Here is a 20,362-nt window from a genome sequence, read left to right as displayed (position 1 = left end):
AGGTAAACAGGTGAAGTTGTTTTCTTCCAGTTACAGGGCTTAGAGTTAAACCCCTGCTTCTCCAAAAGATCCTCTTACCAGTTGCATTGTGCTACCAGGGCTGATGTTTTCTTTGGCCCATCAGAATAACTTCTCCCATGGGCAGGGAAGGTCTGCCGAAGTTCAAGTGATGCCATAACCAAACTCGGTCTAGACACGAGCATCTTCATCTTGGCCCAGGACCACTTACTTGATAGCTAGTGAAATACAGTTAATAAGGCTTAGGTAGGTCAAAGCCTTATGATTCAGGGGCTGATGGAGATAAGCCATCTCAGTTAAGCACCTGACACCGCATGAATGATATGGGGATAAAGACATGCCTCTGGCAAAACACAAGGTGCTATCATTCAGGCTGTAGCACTATTTCACAGTCTTTTTATTTTCTACTGAAAATCAAGTGCTCCTACTGCCTGAGGGGAGGAAGCAGGAAAAGATGCAAACTGCATGCCAGAAGAGACAGCGCAGATATTGAAAACATCTTTTAAAAAAATGTATTTCCACAGAACTTCATGTTTTTTATCTTGGAATTAAATGCTGCATATCAATCAATTGCCCAGACGGGTTAAAGTTATCAATAATGCACTTTATTTGCTTTAACTGTCTGGCTACAGCATATGTTGACACTCATGTACATTACCACAGTTATTTCCTGCTTTCCATCCCCATTTGGTATTTAGTTGTGAAAGAAAAGCTACAAAAGTACAAAAATAAGTCACTCCTCCAATCCACAACTATAGCAGAAAGAGAGGGCAGGAAAAAAGCTGTTGCTGAGCAGTCCCACCCTTCCAGATGTTTATGCTGAACTTCCAGATGTTTTCCCTGTATTTATTGCTTTGCTATAGTAAGGGATGGTCTTCAAACACAGTGAGACAGACTCCTTTAAATCACAGCAGTTTATATCAAGAGAACCTTCGCTTTTTTGTCTGTGCCCATATTAGTTTCCAAATCTTACAGGATAAACCACATTCCTCCAAACAAAGTGGCCCTACATCCTGGGGGCTAGCTGTGGTACTCGGCTCAACGGGCATGCCTAATTTTGACCAAACACCATTGAGAACTCACCCAACACAGAAGGCTACTTAGTAGGATTGGTAAAATACACATAAGAAGGGTTATTGCTATTATTGTTATTTAAAATTGGTTATAAAACGTCAGTGTCATAATCTCACAGTCTAACTTCTAAATAGAGAAGAATGCCCAAAGACGTGTATGGAGGTATAGGGAAGAGTTATCCACATTGTAAAAACAAGAGCTGAAAAATTAAGGATGAGTCTTTAATCAGCATTTAGGCAGGAGAATATGCAGGCTAACTTTCCAACAGTAACAATCTAAGCTGGTAGTTATCTCCAAATGTGGATATGTAAGAACCCCTAAAAGACTCTAGCCTTTCATGACTTAATCCAGGCCATGAAAATCCAGAGAAGAGTTAGTTTTTCCAGCCCTGAGCTCTGAAACCTTTTTTCAGTGCTTTCATTGCTTCTTAAAACAGTAGTCAGATATTGTCATGCATTTTTGGATCAAGTCTACGTTTGGTCCAGCCAAATGCATTCAGAGTCTGGCTGTGACCTCCATCAGAAAAAAACAATTTAGATTTGTACTTAAATGTAAGACAAGAAGATGTGGAGGATGCAAGAGAGAATGCCAGCTTTCAGCTGTAGTATCTGCTAGGTTTCTGCCTGTTCCCTTGATTGCTCACTTAAACATAACACATGGCAGTGGTGAAAGGCAAAGTGTCACTGAGCTGCAAGCCAAACCAGACCCAATTTTATGGCTATGTGTGATACACAGATCAGTCCTGCCTTAGCCCCAGTGCAAAGGAAAGGCATGCTCTGGAGAAAGAGCTTTATGTTCCTTGTTACTTTTGAAAGATTTCAAAAGAAGCCTTGTTAAAAGAAAAAAAAAAAAAGGGCTCAACTATGAAATCACTTCCTTCTGTTTAAAATATTTTACTCAAGGAAAAAAAAAAAAAACAACACAAAAGGGCATGAAAAGGAAAAAAAAAAAAAAATCTGTTCTTTGCTTTTGACTTGTTCCTAGGATTCAGCATCCCACCCGCTCTGTGGGATGACGCAGCGTGCCAGATCCCGACCGCTCCAGCCAGTGCGTCAAGCGGCCGTAGCCCTCCCCACACAATCACCCTCTTGTCGGAGGTGGCTGGCATCCACCCCACATGCGCTGACAGCATCACTGCCTGGGATGACTGCACCCCTTCGGTGCAGCTCTTCTCCTCTTGAAGCAAGGCAGGAAGGCACAAGGAGGGTAGGCTGTGTTAGGCAGCTAACAAACAAGAAGCTCTTGTGTTAATTGCCTCCTCCTCCTGCCCCCCGAAACATATCGTGGATGGGGACAGGGGAAAAGATGATCTTCTGCTTGCAGTAGTGAAGCTTTGCCTGGGAGTACAGCCAGCAGGATGGCTTGAGGAAGACCCGTTTATGGAAGTTTAAAAGTCAAACCAACAGCTCATTGCTGCCCAAATCACAAGCGGGTTACTTATGGCTGAGCATCATTTTAATGAAGATCCCAAGAGGTTTGCCCCTCTCTGCCAATGCTCATAGGTTTACTCAGACTCCCAGCTCTGTTTTTCCTTGGCTCCCAAGGCACCCTCCCATTCCTCCACAATGAATTGCCTCTTCCTGCATAAGTAGGCTGACGCACACCATCTCCCTTCCCCACTCAGCTGTGGGGTAGGAGAGGAGGGAGAGGGATCTTAAGAATAAACTAAAACACTTCGTTTCCAGTCTCCACCTCCTACAAAAAGTTGGTTTCTGCGTCAAACAGCAAAGTATTACCCTGGCCTGCACCATTAGGAAAGGCACAGGGTCTTTTCCTCTGTGTTGTTGAGCTTCACTGATGCAGAAAGAGCCAGATTGCATGAGACAAATGTTCAGCAAGTTGCTACAGGCAGCCTAAGACACCCACCTTTTCTGCCTTTCCCAAAGCTGAAGCAGATAAACTTGCAGCACTGCGCATTCACTACCTTTGCAAGAAGGCACTCAAGAAGTATAACACTTGAAATGAAATCTTTTGCTTGTGAAAATTTTAAGTCAGACTTGCGAGCAGACTACAAGCGGTGCCAGAGCACCAGGACACCTGCCTGATCAACAGACTGACCGCACCCTGTACTCCAAACTGAGATACCACCTAACCAGCGCTTCGAAGTGATGCTTAGCTTTTCTCCTTTAGAACCACAAAACAATCCTCCATTGGAAGTGCAGACTCAGTAATGTGGGACAGCACTTGTCAGCTGATGGCTGTTTCTCATAGTTCATCTAGCAGTCTGCTTAACACTGTGCTGCACAAACATTTAACCTCCCTAAAGTCTCTGTGGTTGCCCCCATGCCCGATTCTTGCTTTCAGGCTATTTTTTAAAATTTATTTAATTTTATTGAGTTTATTTAAAGAAACCCAGACAAACAAAAACCAAGAAACCCACAGCTCTTTCCCAGCCATCTTCACCTTGCAACTGTGTCTCACAGGTGGTAAGGAGGTGAAAGTATTGCTGCTTCCTTACGCTATAGCCCTACAACTGACCTCCAACTAAAGAAACCACACTGCTTTGAAAAAAAAAAAACAAAAAACCCGAAACAAACAAAACCCAAACCCTATTCAAAATAATACTGAAGTGGGAGATCCAAGTACAGGATGAAGAGTGTCACAGCCTGGGAGTGCCTTTGTTTTCTTCAAACATATTTAAGAAAGTATTACATTACCTCCCTCCATAAGTAGTGGTTTATGCAGATTAAAAGAGGTGTTAAAGCAGAGTGTGTGCACAACACTGAATGAATTTAACTGCACCAGTAACAAAAAATAAGGTCCATTTCGAATTTTAAAGAAAGCTTCAACATGTGGTACCTGCAGTCCTGAAAAATCTTAATCCAAAGAGCTCCAATGAGGAATCAGAGATATTACTGAAGTACACCAGCAGCTAAACTTGAGTCACCTTCAGTTTGGCTAATGCTACTTAACCTGTGGAGTTGCTTCACTGTTTCCAGAATGGTGTCTGGAAAAAATACGGCACTTATTAGGGGGAAAAAAGGGCTATGTTACGTTGCTTGTACACCTCTACTGTTGTGGCCACACTGGTTGGCCTGTACATTTTCCCTGTGACCTCTGCTTATAGGAGAACACAGGAGGGTGCAGTGACTACCTAGCCTTCCAGCTGCATACGTATCTCTAGTCCTGTACATGCTTGGGATTAGCTGCCAGGTACTATTTATCCAGTGACTATTTATTTCTACAACCTGCATTGCACCGGTATAAGCACTTACTATTTCACACCCACTTTATTTATTTATTTATTTAAAATCTGAGGCAGTCTTTCACCTTACAGGAAATACCCCACTGCTGTATGAACAGTGATTCCTTCAGGAGGGAAAACAAGGATATATTTCCTAAAAAGATGACTGCAAAACCCGGATTTTCTCTGTGTTCTTAACCTCGTTTTGCCTTCTGCAAGGAGGATCACAGAAGTGGGGAGGGATGGATTTCTGAATCACCAGGCAGTCAGGAGAGGTGTTACCCATCACTACAGCCTCCCTCACAAAACTCGGAGTTTCTTTCCCTGAAGAGAAGAGCAGGACATGTAGGAATAAGACTTATTAATGGCTGAACAGGTTAGTCAACTACACAGTTCATATTCTGGTTGCAAAGCTAATCATTAGGTCAGAGAGCAACACGTACTTCTTAAACTGACATGAGTTGACACAGTGAGTCACATCAAATCTCTGCAATTATTCTGCTACGTTTGTGTAGACAGTAACTGCTAGAAAGCACAAGTCACAGCGTAGTCATGGAAATCAGGATGGCAAAGCAAGAAACAGCGCTAAATTTGGGGCTTTGCAGACTGCATACAGTTGCATTTTTGGACTACTATGGTAAATTCATGATGCAACAGGGTACTAAGATCCCAAGAGACCTGTGTACTGTGCTAGAATACCTCATGTGTGGGAGCACAGGTTGGAACAAGGGGACAGCTGGCATCATCCATGTCTGCCTGCAGCTCACCATCATATGCAGCAAGAGCAGAACAAGCTGCAAAGAACGTCACCTGCGAATGGCACCCAGTATCCAGGCTGTGTTTCCTATGCTTTTTGCATAAGGAAACTGAGATCTCCAGACAAAACCCAGGTACAGCTATTCACAAAAAGACAGGAACCTTCTGATGCCAAAGCGTGTCATGATTTTTGCCTCACGTTTCCCTGTTTCCCAAGCCCTGAAGCTTAGGCACCTCCTGAGCAGCATGCTGAAGCACACCAGTGCCTCACATTCTACTTTTCTGTATTAGCAAGTTGGCAGATATTTAGGTGTGCCAAACAGTATATACCTGAGTGAACTGTACATGCAAGTCCTGCTTATCATGCAAAATTTTTTCATCAATAGCCTATAGCCCCTCATTGTTCTCCAGACATGGGAGTATTGCCCGAATACACACAACACTTTTTTGTGTGGCAAAAGGGAGATAAGCAGTACTTCAGTGGAAGATTGAACCTTCCCTGTACTATTTTAAGGTTGCAGCTATTTGGCATCTTCAAAGGCAAAAGGGCAAACACTACACAGGATATGCTGCTACAACAGGTTTTAAACCTGCATTGCGGCAAAAACCTACCACCTCACATGTTGAAGTCCTGGATTTTCATCAGTTTCATGTTACAGGGCTGAGTGACCTAGCCTTTTACACCCACTTCCATAAATAAGCTTGGTAGTCCCAACTCAGTAATGAATGCTGGGGGTTCTTATTGCCCCCACCTCTCCTAGTGTCTTCCAAATGCTGCTGACCTCCTAGAAGCTGAAATCACCTAATAAGAAACAGAGAGGGGAGAACAGAGCAGGCAAAGTAAGCACTTACCAAGCACAATCACCACAGTCTTCAGGAGGCTCATCATGGTGTCCCGATTCCTGCGGGGTCCAGAACTGTGTCTGGACATTCTCATAGTCCTTTGGCGGACATATCCAAAGATATGAGCATATAGGACCACCATGACCACAAAAGTAACCAGGTTGAAAATAGCCCAGAAGACCAGGTAGGAGTCACTATAGAGTGGTGCCATGTTGGAGCAGTGAGTAATATCACAAATACAGTTCCATCCAACACTTGGTATGGCGCCCATGATGATGGCCATAGTCCAGATAACAACGATTACGACCACCACTCGCCGGTTGCTCATCCGAGTATGTAGCTGCATTCGGAAAACTGTAATGTGCCGCTCAATAGCAATGGCCAACAAATTGGCTACAGAGGCTGTCAGGCTAGTGTCAATGAGACCCTGACGGAGAAGCCAGGTGCTTACAGTCAATCTTCTAGTGTTGGGTCCTGTGTTGAACATTAAGTAAAAGTAGGCCAGCCCTGCAAAAAAGTCTGCAGCAGCTAAGTTGGCCATTAAGTAATAAATAGGAAAGTGGAATCGGCGGTTGACATAAATAGCCACCATAACCAAGAGGTTGGCTAGCATTATGAAGATGCAGACAGTAATTCCCAGTCCCATTACAAGCTTGCTGACAGTGTTCCATTCAGTGGCTAGATATTTTCCACTTCGGTTATAAAAGAAGGCAATGGTTTCATTGTAGTAGCACTGTGGTTCGCTCATGGCTGTGGACTGAAAGAAGAGGGGTTGGGGGGGAAGAGAGAGAAAAAAGAATGACATCAGAACTGAAAACATATGATTGGCTCCACGGACAAAACATGCACAGAGAATGGGGAGGGGGACAGGAAGGGAACATGCTTCAGAACAAATTTATTTTTTCAGATCAAATGGTATTCCACAACTCACAAACAATTGTTCTGAGGAGTCTAGTAACGGCAACCAGATTAGAAATGACCAGCAATGCTTCTACCGGCTGTGTGAGCTAGAATGATTTCTGACATAGTTGTAAATTGCGTAGCAAACGAACTTCTGGACAAGTAGATCTGCTGAAAAATTCACTTAAAAAGAAGAGCATGCAATTCATAATTAAGTTAACTCAACTCTGTTACGTGAGACCTTATTTAAGTTATCAGTGTATAAAACTGTTGTTTGGCCGTAGTGGTGTTAGAAGAGCAACTCCTCAAAGAGGAGGAAAAGTAGATTACAATTCCTAGCAGGTTTTGGCTCATTCAGGTCTCAGTCAGGGGCATTCCTTCTTGTCCTGTCTTAAAAACTGGGAAGAACACCCTAAATTAAGATTGTCAATATGCTCCAAGACTCCAAATTGCTAGGACCAGAGGTTATATCTCTCCATAAAAAATGGAGTGCATGCATAAACAATAAAAGAAGCATGCCACTGTATTTCTATGAGCACTCTTCTTTTTCCATCAGCCACATTTCTAAACAGGCTTTGAAATATACCATGCTTTTAAGTATATCTCATCTGAACTGCCTTATTCCAATTTGAAATATAAGGAGTAAGGAAAAAAATCAGAAAAGCAACATTTGACTTAACTAGCATTAAAAGTATCAAACCTTCTTTCTTGTCTTAAGTACTGTTATGGCTATGTCAGGGAGTACATGAGTAATTTTCCTTGCAGAGTACTCAGCTGAACACAGCTATGGGTGCAACAAATAAGTCCCACACACCACCAGAATGCAGAAGTTTTGCATAAAACTGTTGGCGAAAAAGAAAATGCTTAATCAGTTCTCTTCCTCAGTTATAATCAATTACTCAAGGTGCAATTCCCAACAGGCAAATCTTAGAAATAGAAACCCCTCTGAACAACATCCTGGTTCTTTGTTTACCATGGCTTAACAACAAGGATGTAAAAATAATAATTACAAAAAACCAAACTAAGAAACTCATGTCAAAGAAAGTCTCTTTCTAAAGAGACCCGGGAGACCTGGCTCTGACGCCGTGCTTTTATGGCTGTGGAACTCTGACTGAACTTGAATTTTTACAAAGAGAGGAACAGTTTTAGCAAGAAACCAGGTAATAAGCTCAAGCAAATAACAGAACACCACCACTAAAAGATGAGAATTTCTTCTGTTAAAACATACAAACAAAACCCTATGTTTTGGACAGCTCCAGCCATTCTGCAGGAAATGCTACAGCTAACCTAACCTTCATGTTGAAACCAAAAATATACAGAATCGGGAAACAGCATTAGCAATTGGACTTGAGTGAAAATAGTATCTGATAAAGATTTCCTAAGAATTAACCAAAGCTATTTCTGTTGCCTTTCATTTCCCTCTGTTTATCAAAACAATTAAGCTAATTGCAATAAAGCAATATACAAAACTTTCCACTTATATCCCAAATGCATTACATGACATTTAGATTTATGTTAAAGAAACAGGCCTTTTTAGCATGATTTTACCTCCAACCTAAATATCAATCAGAACCATTTGCAGATCCAGGATAATAAAAAGCTAGAATAAATAGTATTTCTCAGCACAGTAACTATAAAACTTTTATTGTTCCTCTAGGATACATCAACTATTAGGTTAGAAACCTTTCAGCCTTAATTATTCAAGAATTTTAAAAAGTTCTCATGTGGTATCTTTCTGTTGCATAGAAAAAGCAATTTATAAAGGATACTTAACAAAGAGAGACCTAGCTACAAGACATCTGGCTTTAATTCTTTGGTTAAAGACTGTGTGGTAATAACAGGTCAAGTATATGAACGCTTGAGGGAGAGAGGAAGTCATACGAATGAATTAGTGGCCCTTATAAAAGCTTGCCAACATCTGGATTAATTATATGAATGTCCTGTTTTTTTGCTCTCTGCAGGAATATCTGGATGCAGTCTTACAGTCTGTATGACAGAGGAGGTCAGAACTCCAGGATCTAGTGGGCTTTTGTGATCCTGAATAAATTCTCTCTGTCTATACATTTGTCGATTCAGATTTTTCTTTCAGATGGCTGCTGCCCATATGTAATGATTCCTGCTCCACTATTGCTTCTGTGGAGAGAGGCCAGCTACACCCAGTGGAACACGTATTTTTAATCCAGAAAGTTAAAGTGTGATAGATATCACTTTTTTTTTTTTTCTTCTTTTGGTGGCTTTGTTTTGCACATGGGCTTAGAATGTGAATTTTGCCCTGAATTCATAATATCCTCCCCAGCCTTCTCATATGAAATCTGAAACAACATATGGTTAAAAATGGTTATGGTTTATGGTATGGGTTATGGTTTATGGTTTAATGTTATCTGAAACAAGATATGGTTAAAATATTTGTCTTCACAAAATGCCAAACCAGGGCTGAATGTATGCAATGCACATAAGAACATGCAAAATGTTACAGTCAGACTTGTTAAATTTAAAAGTGTGACAGCACTTGAGCAATCCCAGAGGAATAGCATGAGGCTTACTGGCTTCTTCCCTTATTTTGAAGACTCAGGAACAAAATGGTCTGTTTGCATCAGGGCTTTTGGAAAAGTTTTGATTTTAGGGAGTGCTGATCTAAAACCTGGGATCTCCTTTAAAAGCAATCTTTTCAGTCCCAAGGGAAAGAAGAGCAGAAAGAACAGTTTGCTGACAAAAGTTCAAAGAGGGGACTTCCAGATGATCAGCTTTCTCGGATGCCAGCGTATGCCTCACAGGAACATTTCGACCTCCCAGGTCACGAACATGCAAATCCCAAGGCATCACATTTACCTGGGGTGCTGCCATCTGACTAGAAAGGCTCAACCAGGAGGGAAATACAACGTATCTCTCAGCACCCAAAGTGTTAACTTACCATAACAGCATATGCAAGCAGGCAGACCCATCCCCTCTCCTGCCCCTGCAGGACAAGGGGCAGGGAAGTTTATATTTTAATTTCCTGAAGTTTCACTCAGTGTGTTTCATTGCTGGGGTAAGCCAGATGTGCAGTGCCCTGAGATTTACCTCATCCATTTAGTATATCTCAGCAGCAGTTTAAAACAACTGAGCTGCAAATTGCCCATGTTAACTAAACCTCTAGGACAAATCTGTGTAGAAAAAGAAAATGTCTGAATTATAAACCAAGACGACAGATAAAGCAGAACAGACTAATAGCAGGCTAAAAGCAAAACCTCCTGTGACCATGTGAGGTTTGTTTAATACTCAAGACACAGTTGTCCGAAACCAAAGAACAAGAAAATCCCGAATGCATGGAGTTAAATCTCTTAATATCATGAGATGTAGTTATAACCACAACACCGTACACACAGACCAGGAAATTTGGCACCATGACTTAATAAATAAAACTCATTCTGCCTCTACAGGTCTAGTCATCTCGTGGCCAAAGCATCACCTTGGCACTGGCCTTTCCAGCTACTATCTGCTATACTTGTCCTCTCAGCTCCTCTTGTCTGGTGGTATGGGGCCATGCCACTGGGGTGGCAGTGGGGAGACTGGGAAGAGGAGCCCAGATAAGCAACTTTCCAGCGTTTTGTGCTTGATTCATCTGGCTTCTGTCTCACCTCTCCATCACAGATTAAAGAGTGGGGTGAGGATTTGGATCCAAGGCGTGGAGCAGTTTGCCCATAGGGTATCCCTAGGTGAGCAGCCCATTACCCCCTTCCCCTCTCAGGGAAGGAACCAGAGTGGAGAAGGCACTGGCTGCCTGGAGAGGGAAGGTGAGAGGGGATCTCCAGATCCTGCCAGCTCAGTGGTGAGTGACAGCCCACCTGGTGAGGGCTATGCATGGAGAGGGTGGAAAACAAACACCAACAAGTTTTCAAACACCGCTGATTGATACTGTCTAAAAGAAGCATTAGGTAGCAGAAGGTGCCTGAGGGGCAAATGGTAAGTTTACAAACCCCACTGCAGTCCGAGAGTTTGCAGAGTTCCTCAGTCCACCTAAAAAAACCCAAACCCCAAACCAAACAACAACAAAAAAAAAACACCACAAAAAAGAGGACACCCCTCCCTCCGCAGCTTGCATGGGTGCATTTATTTGTTGCCGAGAGAAACACAGCTGAACATTCTTAGAATACTAAGGTCTGACTTTTACAGAGCTTTTAAAACTTGGAAGCCACAAAAATGATTCCATTTCCAAGAAAACTCGTAAAAATATTTTAACCCTAAGCTCTCCAAACACAGTCTGCTCCTCTCTTTTTTTCCCTTTACTGAATTAACCTCGAAATGCTACTGTTTTCTTTATCCATAACACAAAGAGGAGATGAAAAGTGATTTATTTGACAAGGAAGTCTGAGGAAGATGACAATTTTGCATACAATGAAATGCCAAGCACAAACCAGAAACCTCAATTTTGTAGAAATCATGCATCTTACGTGCAGTCTCAAAGTCTGCGAGACTGTGGAGACTCATTCTATACAGGATGAACATTTAATTCTGAAGTAGCTACCCTCGTATCCCCAAAATAATATTTACTATTCTCAGCGCTGTCTAGAAATCCAGAAAACATTTCAGAGGAAATGTAGAATTGGGAATGATAGACTAGGACTCCAAAACAGCAATAGACAGCTTTACATTTAGTGCAGCAGTGAATGGAAAAACAGTAGCAATGCTTTCAGTTTAGGTAAATACTCTGAAGTTTATGAACATACCAGGAAGGCTAGAGCTGAAAAACTTCATGGAATTGTCAACTTCAAAATCCCCAAATAAGGGTATCAATTAAGAATATCTTTAAAATAAACATAAGCAAGTATAGGAATAATTGAATCAATATGTAAATATTTTCTCAACCCACAACTGCAAAACCACGGGTTTTATGAAAGTAAAACAGATGAGAAAAAATTCCAATTTGCAAAAAAAAAAGGTCTCCATTACCTAATGAAAAGCACAAATTATTGTTCAAACTGCAGAACGCAGAAGAAAAAAGAGGTTTAAAAACAAAGGGAAGACGACAGTGTTTCCTTTAAAGATAAAAGTAGAAGTTGAGGAGGTATTTACATGAAATTTATGTCAAAAAAAAAGTCTTAGAACAAGGATCCTTCTTCATTATAGACTTATGACTACCATGCCTTATGTACAGATATAATTTCATCTGCAGAAAGTATGTATGAAACCCTACCACCAATATGTAACAGCGCCTCACATACCCTTCTCTGAATTGCATTTCCCGAAGTAATCATTCAACGGACTTAAAGAAAAATTTGTATAATAAATGTGGTGGTTCAGTCACACCAGGCTACTTCATTTTGCTAGACTCATTTTTCCTTTCAAGTAGCTGAAAAGACAGGAGGGTATTAATCTCTTCGCAGAGGGATCCCTTTTAACTCTGCTATAACATGATAAAGCATAAACTTACTTATGGATTGTGTGGCAATAGCAGGCATAGCCAATAATTTTTAGGATGTTTTTAAAGTAGACTATATCACTACGGAGTCTTAGAGCTAACAAATGTCCCAGCTACTAGAAACTGAACTGAGAAGTTCTCTATATCCTACAGTTTATACCTGAAAAGGGTAACCCAACATATCTAGACAGTGTATCAAAGAGACCCAGTAACCAGCAACACTGGAAAAAGAAGGTATAATTCACAAGTGACACAGATCCTTTTGGAAGCTATGATTATGACCTCCACAGGTTAACTATAAAACCAGGGAGGGTGTTGACCTTCCTTAGAGCTTATTCACTGTGAACTACTGCAAAAGCAAGTCCAAAAATAGCTTCCATGGGCTAAAAAAGGAATGGGTGAGAGCAGGAAGTCCTGCTAACTCTAAAAATGCCTTTCTTCTGGAAGATGCCAGGGTCGCTAACTAGCAGGTCTGAAATTGCTCGACTCAGCCCTACAGCTTTTCAGGGTAGATAAATCAGTAGTCATGCAATTCACTGACCAAACACAATAGCATTAGTGGAGAGCAGTGATGGTCAGGAGTGTACTGAGCTGGTCCAACAGAGTCCCAGATTGTCAGCTCTGTAGTTTCAATTTCTTGCACTTTCTACTGCTGTAGAAAGGAAGCAGGCACACACATGCACACATGTGCACATGCAGGTGAAGTCTCTTTCACTGCAGAATTCTGCAAGCAAAAGGAGATTTAGGAAATTAAAAAGTCGGAATAATTGGAAAAAAAATATCCAAGGAAAGACAAACAGTGAACTCATCCCTCCAGCGACCTACCCAATAATTCAGACACTGCTGTATTGTTGCTGCTTTTCCACAGATCCAGCATTTTCAGTTGATCTGCATCCCTTGTAAGTACTACCTACGTGTTCTGTTAACTGTTTTCCAGTTGAGGAGGAAATGAAGTCTGTTTGAATCAGGGCATAGTTCTACATCATCACACCCCCTCCCCCCCATTACACTACTAAGATGGCTTAAACACTTTTATTACTAAAGATTTGTTCCCACACCACACAGCTCTTCTCTGCCATCCTATCTCTGCCTTACAAACTCCTCTCAAATGAATGCCACCACTGCAATGCGGAGATATTGCAAAAATTGGCTAATTGGCTTTGTCACTAGGAGAGATACAATCAGGCATGTTGAGCCCAAACTGGGTAGTTGAGCCCATATGTCCCAGACAAAGTATAGAAAGGGTTTCTCCAAAGTTCTTCAAGCTTCATTTTCTTCCAAGAGAGCTTTCATGACAAGCTGAGCTTCACAAACATTCAAACATAGGTGTAAACTCAATATCTCCTGGCTTTGTGGGAGACACAGGAAGGCAATCACATTGCATCATCTAATCTAATGACTGAAATATGCCACTTCTTATGCCTTCAAAAAAATTCTGTGCAGACTAGGTTTCTCCACTATCTTGCCCAGTTCACTCCCCAGTTGCCTACCTGTCTTATCCTCAATCTGAACATCATAGCCAGACATCCAACCTGCTGTGAGTCCCTGAAGGCTGCTGTGCAGGATGAGTGCAGCACAGGACAGACCTTCCACAAAGACTCCAGCCCCAGGAAGAGCTTTCTGAAGAGAGGTGCAGCACACAGTCCCCTATCTGTGTCACTTTAGAAGCTATCAGCGTGAAAGAAATGGGAAGGAAAAAAAATAAAATCCACACTTCTAACACCCCAAGTGAATTTCCATGCACAATGAATTACAACATGCATCCTTTGCGCCCAGTTTTGTGCTCAGTGAACCAAGCTGTGAATTAAATCTTGGCTCCAGCAGCTGAAAGACTGGTCTTTTATGCTGAAAAAAAATGCTGTGGGCTATTTGGGGTACTTCCATCTCCAGGGCACAACTTCCATCACTCCTCAACAAGCAAACGAGCAAAGTGAACACTTGGGAGAGTTTAGCCCACAAGCAAAATGCTTATTCAAAATTATGTTAATAAGCAAATTTCATTTGGGGCTGGGAATTGCGATTTCCAAATGGAAATAAGAAGACTATCTTGTGTACCACAGCAAATACATTTTTTTTTTTTTTTTCATGAAATATAGATCAGACAGTTTGGGTTTCTTTTGCTTTGATGCACTGCTTTGTGAAATATATAAATAGAATATAGAAAAATCTTTCTCTCTCAGGGATCTGGCAAGAATGAGTTCTCTGTCAGTAACTTGTTCGTACAGTGCGAAGCAGCTACCTATAAGGCAGTATTGGTCTATTTTGAACAAAATGGATATGTATTTTGAAGTCCCAGTAATCTCATCTAGTATAGGAATTAAAAAAAAGCATACTAGTATTTAAGTTTCCCCTATGATGTCTGCAACTGGGTGGATATACCTCTTAGCACAAACTGTTTCTTCCAGTCTCACCATTTCCTTTTGTTCTCTCATTTACCTTATTTACCACCATCAGAGGTCTGTTTTGGGAAGCAGGTTGATTTGTTTACTTGCCTAGAAGAGGAGAAAAAAAATCTGCACATTTGTTGGCTGCAGAAATTTGGGCACCAAATCCAAAATGCAAATTGTGCTGGGCTTTGTGAGGAAAGGTGTGACAACAGCTGTGCCACGCCACAGGAATCTGTTCTCAAGTGTCATTATAAAGAGGAAAAAGCTACTGAGGATGACCATTCTGTGGCAACGATAGTTTAAATCTCTTCCACTCTAATTCAAACAAAAACAAGGGAAAATACAGAAGTATTTAACAGCACAGAGTGGGAGAAGTGTTTTTTGGCTCTGGTAACCACACAGCCGTGAAACGCCACTACAATGGAAACTGCTCTGGATTTCTCTTTGGAACAGCTGCAAGGCAGTTATTTAAATGTATTCATTTACTTCTAGTATTTGGCTGGTAGGATCCACTGCTGGCAAAAGCAAAGAGAGAACGATGAATTTTTTTTTTTTCTTTTTTTTTTTTTTTTTTTTTCCATTTTAAGCATTTCTGAAGCACTGTTGGAAGTTCCTGGTTCGTTAAGCGACTGGAGCTCAAATAATTTCTTCTTCAAAGCTTCTACTGCAGAATTCATCTCATGCTATTCAGAAAGAGAGAAGATACTAATCACTCCAGAGAGTACATTAATCAGTTTAGATCACCACTTGTTATGTTTCCTTTTTGCAAACAGCAAAGCCCTCTGGGATGCTAAATGCTTCTTAAAGAATTATTTAACTTTCTGCATACTGCATTATCAGACTAATCAGTTTACTATGATATAATTTTGCTCATACATAGCTGAGGTATGAAGTCATCATATGTGCCACAAAATACCACCGGCTTAAAAATCAAGAAGTCCTGTTATGTTTTGTTTCTCTCTCTTTAGGAGTAGAACAGCTTAGCTAATCTGAAGTCACTAGATTCTGCCTTACAATAAAACCCCATTGCCAAAAACTGAAAGCATATTCCAGAAATTTTTCATTTCATTGACTTCTTTGATATATTGTGAATGGTGTCCCAGAACTATTTTCTATTCTAGATTTCAGCTATGGATAGCTAAACTACCCTGAAACCTTACTTATCCTTGACATTTAAACATGGTCAAGATGCCTTAAATCTGTGCTCTTAATCACCACTTCTACATCTGGTAACAGGATGTTGGAAGGGAAAGAAGATAGGAGCAGAAAGCTTCAGACAGGTCAGTGCATAGGAAGGGTATCAAGCGACATGACTGTGGAACATGTCTTGCTTCAGTAAAGGGTTGTAGAGAGCACCAAAAACAGGTCCTATGTTGACACACTAGCAGGAAGAGTATTTTAAAACAGTAACAATTTCATAGCTGGTATCAAGAAGTGACATTCAAAAACTTTTTCAAAATATCGATCTTTTGTTACCTGACTCAGAAGACAGATACCATTCCCCAAAAAAAATACCAAGACAGATATCTTGAGAAAGATACAGTTTGCAAATAAATTAGCAGGAGCTTCCCCCATTGTGGTGTCACCACAAGCATCTGTAGGATTCAAGCCCAAGCAAAAACCTATCAGGGTGGGCTCTGGATTGCAAAAGGTCCTGCTGAGATCTCAGAGATTCTTCCCGGCAGTAAACAAGACTCTATTTTGTTTGCCCTGTGCAGTTAAAGGACTGATGATAGGCAGAGGAGTTTTTATTACTGAGATGTATACATATACATACATATACATACATGTTTATACAAAATAGATAATACTTACTTCTAAGACTAAATTGACCAAATGTGAGAAAAACCAACTATCCTGGCAATGCCAAAGGAAAGCTTAAAGTTAAAAGATAAAAAAAATAAAGCTAAAGAAAGTTTAAAGTAAAGTAGCAAAACACTTCTTTTTGTAACTGAGATGCCCTCTAGCTCATGCAGAAGGCATGCAAGGCTACTTCCAAGTTTAAAAAAAAAAAATCCTTTCTTAAAACATTAGTCTCTAAATGTCTTCTGCAGCACACTGTAGCATCTGCCCAATTTTAAAAGGTAAAATGTCATCCAGACAAAAAAACCCAACGTATTTTAATGGATATAGTTTTCTAAACTATATCCAAAATTCATTTGTATGTCAACACAAACATGAAAGGCAAGCCCATGCAGTCGCAGTCTGAAAAGTGCTTTATTTCAATACTTCCATCTAATGATTTGTCTCTTTAGCTATGTGTCTCACAATGTTCCTGCCTGTTAAATAGCTCTTCCTTACCCTCAGAAACATACACGTGGCTCCCAGCTGATTGTTTGGAGCTGTTACTCCTTTACATAGCATTGAAAACTTATGTCAATCATCAGATCCACACAGGGTTACTGAAATCTTTGAGAATTCATGCATGCATGTAAATCTGCCCATGTGGATATCAAATTTGAGTCCATTTTTACACATGAGGTTGAGAGAATGATACTGTTCTACCATAATCTCCCACAGTGAGATCCCGGTCTTTCCTTTGCTTCCTGTTGCCATTTCTTTTTGGCTCCCAAGCCAAATCTCATTGAAGCACAATCTCTAAAACCCAAGCATGGAGGGAGAGCTGTCTGGATTACAAGTCAATGACCAGAATAATCCATTTATCTCTAGTCTTTGGTCTACCAATGCAAGTCCAGGGCAGGATTTATGCAGCAGAAACTCCCTGCAGACACAGGAACGTGCATTTATTCACCCGTAAAGTACAACAGAATGGTGACTATGCTGATCATCAAGTCCTTTACAAGTGATGGCTTTTCTTCTACTCATTCTTGCACCACAGTTGACCTTATTTTCCCTTCAAGAAGGCGTTCATCCTGAACAGCACTCCTTAGATACATAAGTTTTTCATACATAAAGGAGGTTCTGGAGAGAGAACCCATGGAGACAGGGGTGTAAGTGCCTTTCAGAGCATGTGAGGAGATGGCCTGGGGGACCCTTTCTCCAGAAAGGGTGAAGAGTCCAGTAGCAGCCAGGCAGCCTGGCACACAAGCATACAGCATCCACTTCCTACCAGGTACTGTGTATGGACACAAAATCCTTCTCTGACCTTGACAGGGACAGAGACTTGAAAAGTAAGAAAAATACTTTAAAAATAAACTAGTTCTCCATTTGAAACACAGGAGGAAGAGAAACACAAAGAGTTTCTCCAAAGCAGATTTCAGATTTAGCTCATTTCACATCACCACCCATTAGTGGACATGTTTTTTGTAACTTCATAGGGTCCAGGAATTTCTGAACTACTGGACATCTCAGTGCATATTGCTAAGAGGTGTAGTCTCCTAAGCCAAAGAATCTCCAACAAACAATAAAAAAAAGGCAAAATAAACATTAGATCTCCAATTTTCTGACATTTACTTTAATTGTGGTGCCCTCTTCAGTAAGATATACATCCTTAAGAATTTAAAGTTGTAACAGACGCTTGGGTCTCTATGAAGTCAAAGAAACCTCTCTAATGCTTTTCTGAGATGAAATCTTGACTGTTACTATCATCTCATTTTCTGTTTATAACATTTACTTCACCAGAAAGCACAAGTACTTGGTATTTAGTACGTGGAGCTGAAGAAATCACTTAGGTATTTACAAATGTCAAGTCTGAAACGCACACTTTGATTTATGAAAGCAACATTAGTGTGTTAGTTATTTTAAGTATATTATTAATTTTATTGCTGCTTTTGGCTTAAAACTTTAGCTTTTCTGATAAGAACACTGAATCTGAAAGTTCCTGTGGTATTATTCCAACTGAAACACGTTATGACCTTCTTCTACTTTGTATTCACTAGGCACAGTAAAAATTAAACCATAGTGTAGGGATCACCTACATGGAGTCAATAAAGATTGCATTTTGCCATGTATTTTCTTCTACAAATAGTAGCATAACACAGCTATGTCATGTGTCAAAGTATAACAACATTCTTAGCAAATGACGAGTGACTTTAATACAGTATTTTGGGAAAAATTCCCGCAATGATTCAGAAGACAGGAAAAAAAGCTAGGATTCAATTAGGAAATTGAAAAGACGTCCAGTCAGTTCAGCTGCCAGAGTTTCATCGTGGTCTACTCACCTCAATCACCTCAGGTTGGGACATCATGGAGGACGGCACCAGATCGGTGGGGATATCCATTGTAGCTCAGAATGTCCCTGCTGTCCTTGCACCCTTCCTCTGCACCCGCAAACACTTGGTAGGAACACAGAAGCACTTCCTCAGACCCTAGTCATGCTGGCATTTGCTCCTAGTAGGAAGGAAAAACAGTTATTGAGAATAACAAGAGAACTGGGTATACAGTCAACACATAAGCCCCCCAGCTGCTGCAAAACCAACCTGTGAGTTTGTGCAACCTCACTTGCTTACATGACCATTCACAACAGATTTGCAGAAGTTTCAAAGGGCACATTGGAATTTGGTCCAGAACAGCAACACAATTCACTCAACCACAGAAACTAGAATTCACACAAACTGAATATAGCAAGAAGGCTAAAATATGGACCATGTACACCCTTGCAAGGAAAGATGGTCACCTACAAAGCATTGGAATCATGTCAATGTTGGGTTTTTTTCCCACAGTAAAATAAAAAAAAACCCCTCACAGAAGAGTACTCATAGAATTACTTGCTGAAATTTAGGATACATTTATTTCCTCAACAACTATTGTTTTACATTTCAGTGTTCATGTGAAAGTAAACATACACGGTGTTCTGTGTTAATTAAATGACTTAAACATTTTGACATCTTTATCCTTGATTTATTTTAACCATACTTATTTTTTTTGCCAGATAGGCACAGATTTGCTGTAGGTGAACATACTGAACTGGTGTGTAAAGTTTGATCAGATGATCCAACAGAATGAAGTTATTTCCATAACTGTCAAGGTTAGATCAGCTTCCGCATATGTTTCTATGCTTTTCTTCAAAGAAAACCAAACAAAAGGAGGAAAAACTGTAAATGGTCAAAAAATTCACTCTATTTAAAAATTCTGGACTAAGGCTACTGCAGTTTTTTCCTCCAGTCAGGCCAGACATATATAACACAACCTACAAATTAGCCACCACAGAAAGGATTTTGGAGAGACACCTATTGCTCTTTGTATCGACCACTTCCTATTCTGTAAGTCACAGTGGAAAACCACTCATGCTAAGTGTATTCAGCATCCAACAAATATACCAAAAATGACCCAAAAGCTAACTGGTATTTTTCAAACTGAGATCATGGTGTAGTCATACAGACAATGCTAGTAACTTTCCTGGTCACTGGTTCGTTTTTTCAAAGGCAACAGTTACCTACCAAACCAAGAAAGCACAGATAAGTGCTGTAGAAAGGTTGCACTCCACATGCTTTTCTGAGTCAGTTATGTATCTTTTTTTTTTTTTTTCTTTGTCTTGTTCATTTAAAATCAGCCTTTGCATGTCACTGTGGAAATTATTCCTCCTTCTTAAAGAGTATCATCTTGAAATGCCTGCTTCACATTTCAACACATCCCTGCATGCCTTACATCACATGTAGTTGTCCCATCTTCCAAGCTCTAGGATAATTTTTTCCATCTTTATATAGCTTTTCAGTGACCCCTACTCTTTCCTACTCATTCCGTGCTAGTAACCTTTCATTCTTTCCACTCCTTGCTCCAAATTTCTACTACGATACTCATGGAAAAGACAGAAAAGGGAGATTTAGCATTCCTCCAAGGAAGCCTTCACTGGAAGTTAAAGAACCAAGCTACACATCCATCAGTTTTCGTGTTTTATTTTCA

General features: G+C 40.5%; 1 protein-coding gene across 1 annotated transcript in view; it reads right to left on the bottom strand.

Annotated features, from left to right (window-relative positions):
- LPAR1 (lysophosphatidic acid receptor 1) overlaps nucleotides 1–18,852 on the bottom strand; it is a 49,926-nt gene extending 31,074 nt beyond the window's left edge. The window contains exons 1-2 of the mRNA XM_009694982.1: nucleotides 18,682–18,852; nucleotides 5,885–6,632 (exon numbers count right to left, since the gene is read on the bottom strand). Coding sequence (XP_009693284.1) covers nucleotides 5,885–6,632; nucleotides 18,682–18,741 — 808 coding nt within the window. The 5' untranslated portion in view covers nucleotides 18,742–18,852. The remainder of the gene's footprint in view (nucleotides 1–5,884; nucleotides 6,633–18,681) is intronic.
- Between the last annotated feature and the right edge of the window lie 1,510 nt (nucleotides 18,853–20,362).

This window comes from Cariama cristata, unplaced genomic scaffold, assembly GCF_000690535.1.
Source record: "Cariama cristata isolate BGI_N322 unplaced genomic scaffold, ASM69053v1 scaffold732, whole genome shotgun sequence".
Taxonomy (NCBI): domain Eukaryota; kingdom Metazoa; phylum Chordata; class Aves; order Cariamiformes; family Cariamidae; genus Cariama; species Cariama cristata.
Note: the sequence above shows the minus strand (reverse complement) of the source record. Positions and strands in the feature narration are given on the sequence as shown.